This window comes from Anarrhichthys ocellatus, unplaced genomic scaffold (genome assembly GCF_004355925.1).
Source record: "Anarrhichthys ocellatus isolate YVR2014 unplaced genomic scaffold, GSC_Weel_1.0 scaffold1, whole genome shotgun sequence".
In the NCBI taxonomy this organism is placed as follows: domain Eukaryota; kingdom Metazoa; phylum Chordata; class Actinopteri; order Perciformes; family Anarhichadidae; genus Anarrhichthys; species Anarrhichthys ocellatus.
In genome coordinates, this window is record NW_022280031.1 from 17,250,103 (window position 1) to 17,268,981 (window position 18,879).

General features: G+C 41.4%; 2 protein-coding genes across 2 annotated transcripts; one reads left to right on the forward strand and one right to left on the reverse strand.

The window, feature by feature from the left end:
* Nucleotides 1-461: 461 nt before the first annotated feature.
* On the reverse strand, nt 462-6,109 carry pck1 (phosphoenolpyruvate carboxykinase 1 (soluble)). Its single transcript, XM_031846679.1, has 10 exons — nt 5,947-6,109; nt 5,279-5,578; nt 4,711-4,895; nt 3,781-3,984; nt 3,155-3,342; nt 2,887-3,049; nt 2,554-2,778; nt 2,027-2,158; nt 1,793-1,888; nt 462-1,624 (listed from the first exon to the last, which is right to left on the reverse strand). Exons 2-10 carry the CDS (start codon nt 5,500-5,502, stop codon nt 1,167-1,169), a joined length of 1,875 nt encoding a protein of 624 aa, XP_031702539.1. The 5' UTR covers nt 5,503-5,578; nt 5,947-6,109; the 3' UTR covers nt 462-1,166.
* Nucleotides 6,110-15,609: 9,500 nt separating this feature from the next.
* LOC116384164 (rano class II histocompatibility antigen, A beta chain-like) lies at nt 15,610-18,877 on the forward strand. The gene is made up of 4 exons (XM_031848617.1): nt 15,610-15,697; nt 17,658-17,948; nt 18,146-18,421; nt 18,580-18,877. Exons 1-4 carry the CDS (start codon nt 15,619-15,621, stop codon nt 18,702-18,704), a joined length of 771 nt encoding a protein of 256 aa, XP_031704477.1. The 5' UTR covers nt 15,610-15,618; the 3' UTR covers nt 18,705-18,877.
* The last annotated feature ends 2 nt before the right edge of the window (nt 18,878-18,879 follow it).

Sequence of the window (18,879 nt, forward strand, 5' to 3'; positions counted from 1 at the left end):
CTCAAGTTCGCCATTTTGATCATCGCCATCTTAGTTTTTTGCAACAGTGAACAGAAGTGACCATACATGGACTGCAGAGAAGTGCCGATGTGGTAGAGACGCCGTATACATCTCTGGTAGCGACCTGTCAATCACCGTGTAGCCCCGCCCTAAAGCATCCCCTGCTTTATGGTCTGTTTGACTCTAAATGGACCTTAAGTTACTAAATGAACATCATGCTGTATTGAAGAAGACTTGAAACTAGAGATTGAGACCATAAACTCATGTTTACAATGTTTACTGAGGTAATAAATCAAGAGAGAAGTAGAGTCATTTTCTCATAGACTTCTATACAACCAGAGGGAGTCGCCCCCTGCTGGTCAGTAGAGAGAATGCAGGTTTAAGGCACTTCAGCTTTGGCTTCCCTATTTAGAACCAGAGGTTGCCGCCTGGTCCCACACCAATAAAACAACAAGACCAGATCCATGAAAATACATTTATTGTTCTCTCCCATCAAAACAGAACCAAGAGATACGGACAGCGTATAAAAATAAATTAAGACATACAGTAAAGACAGGAACAGAAACATTTCCCCCGTGTTCAGGGGGCTCAGACAACACTGGACCTAACCTGGACTCATTTAGTCTTTCTGTGTCATACAAGTCCGTACGGCAGTGACAGTGTGATGTGCGCTCATAATAAATTCGTAGAATTCAGACGTTCAGTAGGACAATACATTGGAGCAACAGTTAAAAACATAACACTGATACGACAGCATGTGAATGGAGCAGCAGTCTTGACTTGATATGTGGCTCATGTTCATTTTTTACGATGAGCACAGCGAGGAATGTTTGTTAAATCTACACTTTCTACATGTTCATAATTCATCTGAACATCCCCAGCCCAATTTTAACAGAAGGGTTTTCAGATTAATAATCTGACAAAAACAGGGGGATTTCTAAAAACAAGTTTAAAAAAATGATCAGAGGAGAATTGTTCCTCTTTCATGAAGTTGTTATCTGCATGACAATGAATATGAATATTTTAGAATTACTCACATTCTGTTCTAGAAGTATAAATATTTCGATCTAGCTGAAAATACATTTTTGAATCACAGACAAGCTGTACTGGAATCACCAACAAGCTAATTCAGATTTGCCAACATGTTTTTTTTTTTCCAGCCCCCTTTACATCTTCTTCACTCTCTGCTGCAGGAACTCCAGCTCCTGGGCCACCTCTTTGGGCAGATCGTCGTTCACCTGCGTGGTGAAGTACTTCCTCACATCCTCCACCTCCCTCTGCCAGAACTCCTGATCCAGGGAGAACAGCTCGTTGAGGTCCACGTCCTCCTGCAGGCCCTGGAGGTTCAGGGAGTCGTGACAGGGCAGGTAGCCCACGGCAGAGGGCACGGCGACGGCCTCGCCCGTCACCCGCCGGAACATCCAGTCCAGCACGCGGATGTTGTCGCCGAAGCCGGGCCAGAGGAATCCGGCGGTCGGGCTCTTGCGGAACCAGTTGACGTGAAAGATCTTGGGGAGCTTGGCGCCGGGGCAGTCGGCCATGCTCAGCCAGTGAGAGAGGTACTGGCCGAAGTTGTAGCCGAAGAAGGGGCGCATGGCGAAGGGGTCGTGCATGATCATCTTGCCTGCAGAAAAGAAAGGGCACAAAGAGGGGAGAGTGGGTAAGTATCTCTCTTAGTGTTGTTTGAAGGATAATCAATGTCTGAGCAAGCTGTCCTTTCTCTCTTCTCTCTTTAAAATCCATTGAATGGTGGGTCAGATTAAAAACGTCACTGGAAAGATTAGACACTGACCTTTGTGTTCAGCAGCAGCGGTGGCCTCTGACCTCATTGCTGCTCCAATGAACACTCCGTGCTGCCAGCTGAAAGCCTCGTACACCAAAGGGACGCCTGAAGGAAGCAGAGTCATAAGTTTGATTCGTATCATCCCGTCATTTTCCCACATGTCATTGCATCTTCTTCCCTTCTCTACTTTTACTTATTTGATCCCACTGTATCTCTATCCTCTCCTCTCAAGTTCCTGCTCACCTTCCGGCCTGCGCCCTCCAAAGATGATGGCCTCAATGGGGACTCCCTCTGGGGATTCCCACAGTGGGTCGATGATGGGACACTGCTCAGCCGGAGTGCAGAAACGAGAGTTAGGGTGAGCGCAGGGTTCGCCTGGAGAGAGAGAGAGAGAGAGAGAGAGAGAGAGAGAGAGAGAGAGAGAGAGAGAGAGACAGGAAACTTTATTTCACAAGATTTGGTTTTTAACTTTAATAAAGTTGAAAGTACTCCATTCCTGTGTCCATTGACAAAGACAGAAAACCGTTCTCAACGGGGTTGACAATTTGAGTGTTGAGTTTTGTTTTTGGAAAATTAAACGATTTGAAAAACGCAGACTGAAAACCTACTTCCTCAAAATGATGAATTGATTAAGTCTTGGACTTTTGCTGGACAAGGACGACACTTCTACAGAGTGGCACATGTGTATATAATCAGCACTAACTTGAGAACATCTCATAATCTCTATCATCGCTTTCATTAGATGTTTGAACCAACATACAAGCTCTTACCACCCTCTTTGCTCCAGGGCTTGTTCTTCCAGGAAGTGATGGTGACTCCCTCGGGCAGTGCCTGGTCCATGCCCTCCCAGTACACACCGCCGTCGCTGGTCTCTGCAACATTGGTGAAGATGGTGTTCTTGACAATGGTCTCCATGGCGTTGGGGTTAGTTTTGGCAGAGGTGCCAGGCGCGACTCCGAAAAAGCCATTCTCAGGGTTGATTGCACGAAGGTTGCCTGGCAAGAAAAAAAATATGCATGATGAATATTGGAAGAGTTTTTGTTATTACTATAATCTCATAGACATTTTAATGTCCCTGATCCCAAAAGTCTTGAGTCCCTCACCTTGGTCGTCAAACTTCATCCAGGCGATGTCGTCTCCCACACACTCGACCTTCCAGCCGGGCAGTGTGGGGCAGAGCATGGCCAGGTTTGTCTTCCCGCAGGCGCTGGGGAAGGCAGCCGCCATGTACTTCTTCTCCCCGGCAGGGTTGGTGACGCCCAAGATCTGAGCAGGAGAGACATCCGGTTTGGTCAGATTCTTGTGGGAAGTCCCTATGATAGGTTACCATATGTTATATATGTTAAATGCATGATATTTTTCCTTCCTTACCAGCATATGCTCTGCCAGCCAGCCCTCCTCCTTGGCGATACGCGAGGCAATGCGCAAAGCGAAGCACTTCTTCCCCAGCAGGGAGTTTCCTCCGTAGCCGCTACCGAATGAGACGATCTGCCTGCGATCTGGGATGTGGGCGACTAACGTCTGCTCGGGGTTACAGGGCCAGTTGTTCACCAAGGGCTCTGGAAGACAAATCAGTTTATCTAAATCAGTGGAAAGTTTGGAGGACGGAGGAAGGTTTTACATAATTATAACTAGTAATCAGTAGTAGTAGTTGTATAGCTTGTAATATCTAAAGTAGCAACAATAGCATTGGTCGTAGTAATAGTAGCAATAGCAGATATTGTAGCATTAGTAAAGGTAGTGGCAGCAGTAATGACAGCATCGTAATCAGTACAAGTAGTACAACGGGTGGCAGTAGTACTGCTATGTTTTTACCATTAGCAAATATATTAAAAGTAGTATCAGTGGCAGCAGTATCATTAAGGGCACGAAACGACTTAATGAGGTATCAGCAGTAATAGTGTTGTAGTAGTTGTAGTACTAGAAGTGCAAGAGAAGTACTAGTCCTTTTCATTCGTATGCAGCAATATCAGTTACAGTTGATGTTGTTCACGTACTTTTAAGCGGCAGCGGGCAGCCGACGGAGTGCAGGCAGCGGACGAACTCGCCCGTCCCCAGAGCGGACAGCACGGCCTTCCCCATACGGGTCATCACCCTCATACTGGCCACCACGTAGGGAGAGTCCGTCAGCTCCACTCCAATTTTAGAGAGCGGGGAACCTACTGGACCCATGCTGTAGGGAATCACATACATGGTGCGACCTGAGGAGACAGAGAGATCATCAAAGTTTAATGTATTAACATAAGGATGGTATTACCAGTGGGCAAACTGCAGGTCTGAAAAGTGAAGCCAATGCTGAAGTGCCTTTAACCTGCAATGTGTCTAATGTCCAAAAGGGGGCGACTCCTCCGGTTTCTAAAAGAAGTCTGATTGTATAGAAGTCTATGAGAAACTGACTCTACTTCTCTCTTGATTTATTACCTCAGTAAACATTGTAAACATGAGTTTAAGGTCTCAATCGAGGGAAAAGTGAGCATTATAGTTGCCGATGGTAGATACATATGTGGTTATAACTGCATGACATGATGAGAACTTTCTTTTTCTTAAGTTATACTAGAGATTTAAACGCCGCTGACCAGAGTCAAACACACCTTCACCAGCAAAGTAGAGCGCTAACATGTTCGAACACTACTTCAACAAGAGCACAATTAATAGCGATATCCAGATAAATGGTAATAATCACCCCGATCTTTAAGCGTGCTCTACAATGAGCGTTGCTTGTGCTAAATGTCGCTGAAGAACTACATTGCTTGCCGGAAGACTTTATCAATGAATAATTGCTTCTTTTTGTTTTGTTGCTGTGTGATTATTTTATTAAAACTTGCCAGGTATTTGTAGTAATGTGTAGTAGTGTTATTATAAGCCACTTGAGCTAAAGGAGATGAAATTGGGGGCTAAATTGAGTCCAACATTGTTCTCCGTGGTACCTTTCATGCAGCCGGGGAACCGCTGAGTCATCGCTTTGTCGAACTCTTCCGGGGACATCCAGCGGCCCAGCTGGCTGACTCCGCCCTCCAGCGGCGTGGGCACCGTGTCCCTCTGGTCCGGGGTCACGATCACGGTCTTACTCTCCACACGAGCCACGTCCCTCGGGTCGGTCCGGGCCAACCAGCTGCAGGAGAAGGAAGGTAGGTGAGAAGTTAAACAGGAAGAGGAGGTGAGGGAAGGGACATTTGATTATATTTTAGAGTTACTTTTATTTTGCAAAGCAGAGGGACACGTTTGACATGTTTTACTGCAGGATGAACGTAAATCAAAATGTCAATCTTACATCTGAAGCAATAATGTGCGTGTTTGTTTGACGTTTGCTGGTAATGATGTGACTGAATTTACTGGTGGATTTACTGGTTTATCAGAATGTTGACCTTTAACACTGATGTTGTTCATTTCAACAGCTGCTGACGTCTTTCTTATGCACTGACATGGCAGCGTGCCAGTTGGGTTTCCACTGAAGACAACACCTAAAATATTAAAATCAAATGCCAGCCGACCTACCAGTTCTCATATTTGTTGAGCTTCTTGATCATCCCCTGCTCCTCCAGCTCGGTCAGGATGGCCGTGTTCTCCTCGTCGGAGCCGTCACAGATGTGGAGGTATTCGGGCTCGCAGAGGCTCACGTTGGCGTCCACAAACTCCTTGACGGCCGGGCTGAGGGTGCCGGGGTCGCCCTGCAGGATCCTGGGACCTTTCTGGTTCTGGGACGGAAGCTGAGGAGGCATGGCGGAGGAGTCTGGAGAGAGTGAGCTGGTATAGGCAGAGGAAGGAAAGACAAGAGGAAGTCTAGGAGTGGACGAGCTTGGGTGAGGGTAGGAAAGAAAGGAGAGAGGAAGATAGGTAAAAATGTGAAACAAGAGAGAGTGAGGAGAGTGGACACGAGAACATAATAAGGGTGAGGAGAAGAGTTAGCAAGAGGGTGACGAGGAAAAGAAAAGAGATGAGGGATGGAGGGGTAAAAAAGAGAACAAGTAGAAGAAAGTTCAGCACCTGAATTTTAAAATTGTCCTTTAGTTAACATCATCTTTCTGCATATAAAACACTACATCAAATTTCAAAGAAGTGCTGCAACCTCCAGCTCAGACTGCAACAGCATCCCTGTGCAGATCCCCCGTCACTCAGCACATCCCCTCCTCACGTTACACTGAAAAGAAAGAGCTTCAGGTTACCTTCAGTAGTTTGTTTGGAGCAGGGAGCCTTTAGCTTGGCCTCATCAGCTGAGGTTGTCTCTGACGGTTGTTTTCAGGAGAGGATTGGTTCTCCTTCTTGGTCGATTGTATCTGCTGTGGAGAGAGTTTGTTCTTTTTATACTCTGGGATGTCCCACAAGAGGAGGCGGGAGGAGGAGGGAGGCTCGTCCTCTGTGCCGTATGCATGAGCCTGTTGTTCCCACCAGATCTGAAAAGAAAAAACACTGTGTTACAGTCTGCCAGCCAATCATTAATCAGCAGTTGGGACATAAAGTCGTCTTCACATAAACCGGTTCCCTCTGGCCCTGGCTCGGCACTGATAGCTGGACTCAGATCCAGAGGGCTTTGTCTTGGCATTCCATGACGCTATTTCTCTCTCTCTCTCTCTCTCTCTCTCTGAAAGGGAAACGCCGGGGGGTTGATCATGTCTGGATGTTTGTATAGTTTGTTGTTTGTTTACTCTCAAAACATGCTTCCTTTTTCTTAAGTTTCAAATTCCTATGCAACCTGGATAAAGTCTTAAAGTTTTCCCCTGTGTTGTTGCTTTGTCTGTCAAATAACTTTGTAAACTCTGTCTTTAGAGATGCTACATAAATAAAGTTATTATTATCATCATTATATTCTCAGAAGTAAAAGAAAAGTGCTTGAAAAAAGCATGTTTTTTTCCGCTGAATCAGCTGAATTTATTGACACCGCATCTCAATCTGACAAACTATTGTGTCATATTCATTATTTCCATGTGTCTCGGTGTGGAAACCTCCTGTCCTCTTTGAAGCAGCTGCTGCTGAACTCTAACCTACATTACAAAGTGATGTAAGTTCAGGGTTCGATTTCGTCAGGCCAGAGTGTGACGTGGGCAGCGTGTTGACTTGCTTCATTTCTATTGGCTGACGGGCGGGGGCTCGACCTGTGTGGTCAAAGGTCAGCCGGGGTAATGAATGTGTGTGTGGGTGTGTGTGTGTGTGTAGCAGTTAAAATGACTCAATGAACAAAGACAAATTTAGCCTTTAAAGGTAAAAGACTGAGAGTTGCTGTTGATTTGGAGTTAAGTTAGAGTTATTAATAGATTATAAAATGTAATTAGTTTTAAAAGTATAGCAGTGTTAGCAGCAGTGTTTGTAGTAGTACTTGTTCTAATAATCGGACTGTGAAACTGTCAGATTATGACACAATTCTCTTTAAAGATGCTGATATGCTGTATTATATCTTGGGAAAATATTTTAGTTGTATTAAAACTGACTTAAAAGTAAGCTCATATTTTAGTCTGAAGTAAAATTGTAATAAAATTATGAAAATTAGTAATATATTTGGATACTAAATGAAATTATGGCCCTGAGTCATGATGCATCTCGTTCATACAGGAGCCAAAAATCTTTGGTCGCACAGTTGAGAACCGCTATTCTTCCTCTGGCTATGAAACAGATTGTTTGAACTGTCCGACTGTATTTCCATGAGGAGTGGAAAGCGAGTCTCATTTTCTTTTGAGCACACACTACGATGGTTAAAGAGTGGACATTTTCCCCAGGAAATGACTCAACAAAACCTCCACCCAAAAAAACTATTCTGGTATTTTGATTTGTTTCAGTTCCAAAATATTTTGTCTCAAAATCTTTGAAAAGAAACCAAACTGATGAATGACATATTTATTCCGATTCCCTCGGGGATTATAGTCCCCTGGTGACATAGTTATGTAGATTTGTGTGTCGTCTGCATAATTATGATAACACACTTTGTTCTTTTCCACAATCTGAGCTAGTGGAAGCATGTAGATGTTGAACAGAAGAGGCCCCAGTATTGAACCTTGGGGAACACCACATGTCATTTTAGTCAGCTCTGATGTGTAATTGGCTACAGACACAAAGTATTCTCGGTCCTTCAAGTAGGATTCAAACCAGTTAAGTGCTGTGCCAGAAAGTCCCACCCAGATGTATAGTCTTTCTAGTAGTATGTCATGGTCGACTGTGTCGAATGCAGCACTGAGATCCAGTAATACTAAGACTGAAATTCTGCCATTCTCTGTGTTTAAGTGGATGTCGTTGAAAATATATATAATAATAATAATAATAACAACATGGCAACCTATCAATGAACTGACTGAACAAAGATTTTGGTATCCGGAGCATTCTGGTAGTATTAACCAATTACATTTGAGCTTTGGTTAAATGCAGGTAAACAGTCCGTGTGGAGATTAACAAAGGGGAGAACGCATTGACTGAAATGTAATCTCGGAACCCACTGGCTATCGTCTGACGATTATTTATCTTTATATTGTTTTACAATTAGAACGTCGTCTCTCAACTCCAACTCAAGTCTCACATCTCAAGTTCCTAATCAGGCTCGGTGTCAATGAGCAGCGCGCCGATGTCTCGGCATCGTTAGATGTTCATAGCAAAAGTTATTTTTACTGACGACGTTATGTCATGTGACGCTGCGTCACTGAGTCACATGGATGTTACATCTGTAGCTTAAGTTACGAAACAAGCATACTTACTTTAAGCCAAACCATCATGATATATTTTCACCATGATGCTTAAAGATCACAAAGTAAACAACTCGCAAACCTTCTGCGTCAAGATAGTACGTAAAGAGGCTTCTGCTCAACCTGCAAAATATAACCAAGTAGAAATTGAATCACGTTCTTCAGAATATTTGCAGACTTATGTGTGTGGTTTATATAATTTATGATGTTTTGTATGTAGTTGTATGCATGACATTATTGAAAAAAAAAACTTTTAATAGCAGCAGTAAAAAGTAGATGCAGCAGCAGCAGATGGAGAATTGTAGCAATCTTTTTACTGTTTTGTACTGTTAGTAGTAGAAGTTTTAATCCTTTATAGTGTCCTGATAGTAGCAGTTGTACAAGTAGTATTAGTAGTAATTACTCTCCTTAGGTTTAATCTACTTAATCCTGTTATCCCTGAAAACAATATTAGTGCTTATATGGCAACTTTCTGGGGACTTTTTATTTATATTATTATATTGTGCCCGGACTCGAGCTCACGCACTGATGCAGCAGCTTCTCATACTTTTTACTGGGCGGTCTGATTCAAAGCTGCACAACAAGGGGAACAGACAGGAGAGCAGCCTGCATGATAACGACATTTAAAAGTTACATAAAGTCTTCCGCTCAGGTGTTTTATGAACACTGTTCGCTCGGTTGTGCAACAGTCAGCAGTCGTAAAGCACAGATCTTTAACCCGGCCGACAAACTCAAATTCTTTTAATCGAACTCTTACATCAATAATAACCACATCATGTGCAATATTACCTTTTTCAACATCGTGCAATATTACATTTCAATTTCATGCTCATATATTTGTTTTCACAATTGTTTTTCACAATTGAAATATATTATAATAAGAATAAGAATAATTAGAAAAAGTTGAATTTCCTATATAGTAAACAGGTAATAAAAGGATGAATGGTTTGGATTGAATGATAACATGAAGTAGGTTTTCTTCACAGAATTTGGGTATTAAAAAGCTTGATTTCCATATAAATCTAGTGTAGTTGAGAGAAAAAGACAAGTGAAAATGTCTGTGTTGTCCAGGAAAATTAGTACATCATTTTCCTATTTTCCAATGATCTCCTATGCTGTCTGTCAGAGCTCCCCAAAACACACAAAATACCATTTGAAAAGGACAAAGTTAAGTTCAGGGTCACAACAACGTTCACATGGTGGTTTAAAAGTGTTTTGAACAAGCTGTTCTCGGTTATGTTGTGAAAACTCTGTGAACGCCCCCCCCCCCATAGACGAGTTATAGCCGTAGGCTGCACATATTTTAAATCAGACTTCTGCAGAGAGGAACTTTTTTTCTATGTGTGTGTGTGTGTGTGTGTGTGTGTGTGTTACCGTCTGAACAGTGCAGCCGATACGTTTTAGATAAAGAGGTGACACCCCTCATTTTCACACACTTAATTTAAACTTGATTTTCCTCAACTGGCACTCTAAAGTTCTAGCTTCATATTTCATATTCAGTCTTTTTGATCACCGGTTCCTTTATTTCTGAATATCACTGCAACAAACTGAAAAGTTACAATTCGGTGAAAAAACGCCGCCGTGCATTTTTCTTGTTACATATTCAGAAACACACAAATAATTCTGTCAGACTCAACATGACCTCATGAGAGCTGAGGTCGTAGGACAAAATGTCCCTTAACGCTTATGACATCCCTGCTGATACGTCCTCGCTGTTTTTGCGTAACGTGAGCTTATTTGTTGGAAACTTGCACAGCATGATGGTGTCAAACATAAGTCAGGGTTCTGTGTTAAACTGCCTCAGGGAGACGAGCAATCTCCAGGCTTTGGCTGTGTCGTCGGTTTGCAGCCGGTGAAGCGATCTGACACATCGATAAATTCAGACATTTGCATCGTAGAAAAAGAAAAGAAAGACTGTTAGATGTATCATGTGTATCAACCGTCAAAACTACAAGATGTCAGTCGTTCTAATGCCTGTTTCTGTGAACAAAACATGTCTCTCCTCTTGGGAAACCTGAACTTGTTTATCAGCAGTCAGAGATGACGGACGGCTATCAAGGCGCTGTCCTTGTTTTGAAGAGGTTTGGTTTGTTCGGTCTAACGGGAGCTGTGCAGCGTATTAGCAGAACATCCTCTCAAACTGTGGTTGAAAAGTTGACTGGTGTCTGCTCTGCTTCAGTCAGCCAGGTAACCAACTAGCATGCACATTCAAAAAAGTAACCAGTGCAAACAATGCTGTAGCTTCGGTGAAGCCATATACTTTATTCAGTTATAGTTTAGATAAAAAGCCAAGGATGGTTAGTGAAGTACATTATTGTTAGCCTCACTAGCCACTCTATCGATGGCAGTCGGTCCACCACTTTGGTCCAGACTAAGATATCTAATATCTGTACTATTGGATGGACTGTCGGGATATTTGGCAAGACAAACATTCATGGTGCTCAGAAGTTGTATCCCGATGACTTTGCTGATTCTCTTCCTTCTGCATCACCATGAGGGGGACTTTTCTGGTTTTTAGTGAAGGAGCTCAACACACCTGTTTGATGGATTGCCAGGTTATTTTATTCAGACAGTCATGTCCCACTCAGGACGAATTGTTATCGGGTTGGTGACATCTTTAAACTTACATCTAGCAGATGTGTTTCATGACCCAAACATTGGTCATTCCCATCAGCATCAGCTTGAACTATTTGATTACAGTTGGTATGTAGGTCACTTATATCTGTGTTGAACTTGTTAACAATCATTAAACGTCTTTACGATGAATGTCAGGGTCACGATATTGATTGAAACACTAGAAGTCAACAGTTAAATCTGGCCCCCATGACACACGACTGCAGGAGCGACTCATTCTCACTCCCATCTCCTCAAACACTGATGCTCGGTCAGCACCGCTTGTCGTCTGATATCAACGCATCGATGCACCCTTTATCGTCCGTATGGGGACGCAAAGGGCTTTTTAACTAATTCCAATTATTCGACGGCCAGAGCAACGCACGCAGTATAAAAAGCGATGGACGTCTGTTCACGCTGGGTGGAAGGAGACGATAAATGGATCAAACAAACACACAAGACTTTCACGCAGGAGACCACTGTTCATGTTCCAATTACAAAGTCAACGTTGACTTATTTTACCATAGTTTTGTGACGTACTTTACTAATGCCAGTTATGTAATAAGTGTTGTTACTTTACGCAACAAACATGCTTATTTTATACCCAACCGTGATCATTTATAACTAAGAACTTTTGTTGCTAAGCAAAAACTAAGCAGACCTACGTTGGAAGTATATTTTCAAAAGACATTGTGCAATGTAACAAAGTGACACGCCACTCCAGCCACGTCCAAAACTGACACTAGAGGAGAAGTGTCATAGTTTGAAGTTTAGTGCCACTAATCAACCGTCCTTATATCAAGAGTTTAGAGTGAGAATGTGTTGGCAAGGACGATTGTAACATCACATGTAACACCTTCATATAGATTCTAAGGACCACAATAAACTCCAAATAATATACAGCATATTAAAAAAAAACATATTCATTGAACGATAATTCCAGTTTCAGTACAGAGCAGAGTTTGGTTTGTAATTGGTGCAATTTGAGATGCTACAAATACCCGTTGTTTAAAATGTCTAAAACTTAACTTAACTTAGTTTCAATGTTAGGCTACTAATAAAAAAACAAAAATCATAGTTGAAAATGAATTGATTTTCAGCCAATATGACAGTATTTCAATTTAAGACAACTTCTGATAGACATTTAAAGATTTAGATAAACTGTATGGACTAATAAGGTGAGTATATACAGTATCCAATCTATATCATATCCAGAGATAATCTTATAACACTGGTTTATGGTCAGAGGAAGGAAGAGTTTGACCAGTTGTATCTGTAAAGAGAGATAACACTAAATGGGTGTATGAAGCACAGACATGTAATAAACTGAAAAACACAGATTGCTGCATGTACTGCAGCAGGACAAAAAGACAACACCCGACTTTAAAGCAATGATAGAAAGATGACACCTTCATATTTAAATCCTTGAACAAATCTTTACAGTTTAAAAAACGTCAGGTGTGACCTGAATGGACCGGGCGGACAAACTGATAACACAATCCATATTAAAAAGACCTGAATCGGCTCATTGTGTGACTGAGCATTGGCCTCAAGCGCATTTACACTTTACCACATAGATATATTCAATTAAAAAGGGCAAAACGCACTCAGCTGCGAAACGTCATGATGTGTTTGTGCTGTAATATCATTAGTGCAATATCTTTTTGGGAATCTTGTGCTATCAGCGGCCGTAATCCATTCTTTGTGAATTTTTGCCCCCAAATCTGTGTTTCTCTCTCTGCAGTGTGACTCAACAATATTAAAATCCGCTCTCAACACAAAGAATCGAGCACAAAAGACGGAAGAATTATCTAAAAATTGCAACTTTTAAAGTTCTGAGAGAAGGAGATGCAGAGTGTTTGCTCTGCTGTTCTGGTTCAGTCTGGTTCATGGACTCTGATGCTCTTCGTCAGAGCGTCTCTGGAGTGACGACAGCAGCAGGTAGAAAACAGACTGTAATCCAGCGTCAGTCCGAACGGTGCAACGCGTGATTCAAACAGCCGCTGTAGTAGAAGAGGTCAAAGTGCACTGACGTGGAACCTCGTGCCTGATAAACAATGCAGGGTCCTTTTGATAATGCTACACAGGGTGCAACCTGTGGTAACTCCTGACCATCTGGACGTCTGCAAAGATATCAAAAGTGGGAAAATGAGAGTTCCCACAGTCGGTATGAGATCCTGGGAGGATTATGAAAATTGAATAATTCGAGTGATTTGAGAAAACGTGACTTTGATCAGGCCACACTGATTAAGTTTCTAAAATAATCATAATAAATTAATAATATGACTATTTGATTGACTTTTAAAGGAAGATCTGTTGTGTCCGGTGTTGTTTTGTGGATGTATATTATTTTACATTTTACAGGAACGCAGCCGTTACCTGTTTGGCATGAAGGTATAGAAATAATGATTATGAAAAAGATGAAATGAGTTATGGAAAAAGGTTTTGGATGGACGGAAAATTTAAAATCAAATACAACTTTTCTCTGTCATGTCTTTTGTGGTTAACAGGTTAAGAAGAGCTGGGCATGGACTATAGATGTAGTGATGTGTGTGAGGGAGAAGCTGCTATCACAACTAACACTGGAGGTTATTGTTGCAGTTTTTGTAAATAAAAATAATTGTTTGATGAGGTCACAATTATGTTTAGTAGAAATACTGAAAACCCTTCATAAAGACAGAACGGAGCAGTAAGTAAGGAGCCCTGATGTGGAACAACGAGAACTGACGTCTTTGATTAGAGCGCCACCTTGTGTCTCTTTAATAAAATGCAATCCAGTGCAGAGAGAAGACAGACTTTCTTTCATAAAGACATCAAATCCCCCGGCTCTCTCTGAACTGAGAGCTATATACTTCCATGGTACCAATCAGTGGCTCAGCAGTCTACTAGCAGCTAATTATCCAATAAATGTCTGTGTAAATTGACGTTCCTGACCATTTTTACTACCGTTTACATCACTTTATGAGGGAGATATACGTTTGATAAATCACAACTTCATTTTTTTGCATGTGTTAATGAAAATAAATACATTTAGCCAGATATAAAAAGCTTTTTTTCCCTCTCGTCAGTGAAATAAACTGAATGTATGCTCATCTTCATGCATTTCTGCATTTTATTCCTGTATTTTATTTCTTACACTGCTTTTTAGTGTTTCAATGACTGTTTTTAAAGTTTCAATGAATGTTAATTGTTTTTAAATCTCCTTTACTTTTGCCTTATGTTTTGATGCTTTTAATGGTTTTATGTGAAGCACTTTGAATTGCCTTGTTGTTGAAATGTGCTATACAAATACACTTCCCTTGCCTCATCTTTCATATTAGATGTGATACGTGGGCTTCAATCATCAGAAAAACTCAAATATTTAGGCGCCCACATGTGGCTAAAAGCTATACTGCAGATATAAATGTTCAATAAAAGTCAATGGAAGAAATTCTGCAGAATTGTTCGGTGACCCAAATAAAATCTCCATTCTTTGGGAATGACTGGAGTAGAGAATGGCAAACACAGAAGGTTGATCTGAATATTGTGTATTGCTCCTTTAAAGAAATCATTAAACATTTCTACCTCATCACGCATTCTTGGTATAGAGATAATCCCCAAAGTATTCCCCTGAAAATCCACTTCTTTGCTAGTGGAACTCATTTTAAGAAAACGGCCTTTAAAGATTTTGTAAAATCGCAGACATTTTCAAGACACTACTGGTGAAGAGGTTAAAAAAATGAACTAACAGATATCACCATGAAACTTCCCATGTCGATTACTTAAATTAAGATTATTGTTTTTTTATATTGCAAATTTTCTAAAATTGCATGTTTAAATATGCAAATGAGGCATTATCTGATGGTAACTTTTGGGGAATTTAGGAGAAATCTACACATGCAAACAGACAAAGAAGTACAATAAACACCTGTATTTCTCAAAATCTCAAAACTGACCAGTGCATGTAAAACTATGTTTTTTGCCTGTTGTGTCTTCCCTTAACATTGACTTTGCCTTTTCTCTGAGTTAACATTGATCTCCACTTAAGAGAGAAAGAATACTGAAAAACAAACTGTGACATTAAAAAAAGAAAGAAAGCACAGTTGGAGGGGATCCGGGAGGGTTTTGTTAAAGGAAAAGAGGAATGAGCTCTTACTTTCGTTCTCTCTCGTTGGTGTTTGGTTTCAGCTTCCTGTGTGAAGTCTGACATCACTTTCAGGATCCAAACTTTTTGAACTCGTTCATGAAAGTTGTGATTCATGATAAACTGAACTCAACAACAGATTCCATAAATATGCACATCTCATCCTCAACATAATAAAAATGCTTTAGTCGCTTTACATTTTTTAAACGCATTCATGAAAAATGTTTCGTAAAGTAATGTTTTTATTGGTGTAATGTCCCTTTAAAATGCACTTGCTGTTGAGAATTGGTTGTTTATAAATGTAATGATTGGGTGAAAAAGTTAGATTAAAACAGATATTTATAGGTTTATAAACCAAGTTTAAAGGTTTCAGTAACTGGAGTCGAAAAGGAAGAATCATTTGGGAAATGCTCAGCAGCGGCTGAGAAGCTACAACAATGTGGTCTAACTTTGGCTTCGACATGAAATCCTGCAGGTACCTGCTGTTTCTGTGTCTTTTCTCCCGGTCTGTGGTGGGTGAGTAATTCCACTTTGGTCCATTTATTTTGTTTCCCTTGATGCTATTTGTAGATCTCTGAGCAACACAACAAGCTGGGTTAAAATACTGACATGAACATTTACAGTGATCTACAGGAACAATTGTCTTGCTTAAAAAGCCTAAGCTGTGTTGAAACTGAAAGTGAAAAAAACACTCAATGCAGGTCAGACTTTTAAGGTGCACGATCAGAGTTTGGGAGCATTTCGATCATTTCATTTCTCAATGGCTCTCAACATGCACAACGTCCACAAACCAACAGACCACTAAAGCAGCCGGCCCGGCTATGTCAAGGAAGGAAGCAAAATGCAGACTCGGAGGCATAAAGAGATGAAATAAAGACACTTTAAGAGAAAACAGGCGTAAAGAATGAGAGTCCAGATGGCGGGCAAGTAACAACAAGCTAACAGGGGCTCCAAGAAGCAACAGAGCAAAGAAAGATGAACCGAAACCAACAGAGATAAAAGACACGGCTATAAATACATGAGAAACTAATCAGAGAACAAGACACAGTTGGGCAGACATGAGGGCAGGCCTATTAAGTACTTCTACATTTGATACTTTTAGTACATTTTGCCGCCAATACTTTTGTTCTTCTCAAGTAAAATGAATTAAAAAGAATGCCAGACCTTTGCTTGTAACGCAGCATTGTTATAGTGTTGTTTTGATTCTTGCCACCATTGTTCTCCAGTAGATCATCTGTAGATCTTCAGATTTAGGGCATCTTATTTCTCCTTGTTTGTTTCTGTGAACGCTTCAGTGATTTGAAAGAGGAAGTTGATGGTAAAATGATAAGTGGATTTTTGGCCACAGAGTCACAGTATTGAAACTTGACCTTACATGAATGTTCAGTAAATATCTTTGAGTTATCCTAAAAAAAACAATTTTCATTGCAGTCCATTACAAGAGTTGAGCTATTTCAGTCTAAATCAGAGTAGTGGACAAACCGACGTTGCTGTATCTGCTAATATCTTCTAATCTAATGTGTAAAAGCTAAAAATGATTTGCTTTAGTGTAAAAGAATTAAGGAAATTATTTTTATACAACTTAAAGGAACAGTTTCTAGGATTTGGCACCATCTAGCGGTGTGGTTGCAGATTGCAACTAACCGAAAACCCTTCCGATCACTCCCTTTACAAGACTGCAGTAACGTGAGCCACCGACTGCAAGACCGTGATAACGCCGTTCGCCTCACTCAGGGTCCATCCTGACCATAAAAACACTACTTTAGGAAGTCAGACGGCGGCTGGCGGTAACCACGGTTTTGCACTTTGCAACTCACGTTACCGCAGTTTCACAAGCGTGTCGGAGAACTACGCTGGCTTTCAAGCAACGTAAAAAAAGGACGGTTTTCTATAGAGCCAGTGTTTTGTTTGTCCGTTGCTACTCGAAAAACATGGCAGTGTAAGATGGCGCTCTGTGGAGAAGACCCGCCTCCTATGTAAATACGAAGGGCTCATTCTTAGCTAACAAAAACGCAACTTTTCTTAACTTCAGGTGATTATTGCAGCAAAGTCTCACCAAATGGGGTATGAATGATTTTATAAGTCACGTAGAGTACAATAACAGCGCCATTCTGTCATTGTACACTCAGAGCAAGTGACTGGGTGACTCATAGTGGGACACAGGACTTTCACTAAGGAAACCGGTCTTCATGTCGCAAAGCTGAATCATATTTCTTAGCGTTCCGTGTTTTCTGTACTTAAGTTACGTTGTTATACTTAGTTTATGGATTAAACACGACTGAAAACATGGACATGAATATTATATTCCATTTCTGCTAACAGATCTCGCAAAATGCTACATACTGTGACTTTAAGTAATATTTGTGCATAAACACATATTAAATACTGAGAAACCTACTGTCTCTGCACATTTAAATAAATCATATTTAGTTTTTAAAAAAGGATAAAATGTGGTTCTTCTCCTTTTACCGTTCAGATTGTGCCGCTGATGGAAATGGATACTTCATGCATGCCGACTTCTGGTGCAGCGTGCACTCCAGAGGCGGGCAGCAGGTGGAGTATCTGATCGACTGGTATTTCAACAAAGAGTATATGATGCAGTACAACAGCACAGTCGGGAACTGGACGGGCTTCACTCCGGCCGGATTAATCACTGCGTCCAATTTTAATGAGAACCAGGACGACGTTCTGCAGAGGATAGTGGAGCGGCAGCTGATCTGTGTCAACAATGTTGGAGTGGTATTGAACGTTACTGAGGAAAACATGGGTGAATATTCAAATACTAGATGATACACAATTCAAATGGGATCTCCTGAATGCAGAAATGTCTTGCAATTACAGAACATTGTAATTGTGTAATTGAGTGTTTATTCAAAATATACACTCTCCAAACATTACACGGGTGCTGCTGCCTCACAGCTAGTAATCATCTTTCAGTTAAAACTGTTCACCTTCTGATTTCAGCTGAACCCAGCGTCACTCTTGTGGAGACCACCAGCTCCAGGCACGACACCACGCTGGTGTGCAGCGCGTACGACTTCTACCCCAAACACATCAGGGTGACGTGGCTCCGCGACGGACAGGAAGTGACCTCGGGCGTGTCCTTTAGCGAGGTGATGACGGACGGAAACATGACCTATCAGGTCCACTCCTACCTGGAGATCACGCCCGGCGGGAAGACTGGGGTCAGCTGTGTGGTGGAGCACGTCAGCTTAAAGGAGCCCAAGGTTTACAACTGGGGTGAGGACGAGGCCACAATTTTGTTTAGGGAAGCTAATTGGTTCTCCTGGAACAATACAATGTCCTTTTTTTATCTGAAGTGCTGCATTATTTCGGCATTAACAGGAATTGTGTATAATGCACATATGATAGATGCTTCTCTTATCATTTTGTTGCAGACTCTTCCATTAATCGGTCCGATGTGGGCTTCGTGGTTGGTGGCGTTTGTGCTCTGCTGTTGGGAGCAGTGTGTCTGTCCTCAGGACTGATCAAGTACAGGAGGAAATATTATAATGTTTTATAAGTCAATGACATTGTCATGAGGATATTGTCAACCTGGACCACATTTTACTCCCATTTGAAATAATTAAATAAGACTTTGTCCACATTCTACGGAAGCCTTGAGAGGCAAGTGAGAAAAAAAAATCTGGTGGTCCTTACTCACATTACAGTCATTTAGCAGACACTTTTATCCAAAG

What these genes read in the sequence shown, in the direction of transcription:
- pck1 (XM_031846679.1), bottom strand. Translation starts at nt 5,502, where the DNA reads ATGCCTCCTCAGCTTCCGTCCCAGAACCAGAAAGGTCCCAGGATCCTG. An exon ending in GCCCTGGAGCAAAGAGGGTG is followed by an intron (nt 2,159 to 2,553) that starts GTAAGAGCTTGT and finishes CTCTCTCTCCAG; the next exon opens with GCGAACCCTGCGCTCACCCT. An exon ending in TGGAGGGCGCAGGCCGGAAG is followed by an intron (nt 1,889 to 2,026) that starts GTGAGCAGGAAC and finishes TGCTTCCTTCAG; the next exon opens with GCGTCCCTTTGGTGTACGAG.
- LOC116384164 (XM_031848617.1), top strand. Translation starts at nt 15,619, where the DNA reads ATGTGGTCTAACTTTGGCTTCGACATGAAATCCTGCAGGTACCTGCTG. An exon ending in CGTTACTGAGGAAAACATGG is followed by an intron (nt 17,949 to 18,145) that starts GTGAATATTCAA and finishes TTCTGATTTCAG; the next exon opens with CTGAACCCAGCGTCACTCTT. An exon ending in GCCCAAGGTTTACAACTGGG is followed by an intron (nt 18,422 to 18,579) that starts GTGAGGACGAGG and finishes ATTTTGTTGCAG; the next exon opens with ACTCTTCCATTAATCGGTCC.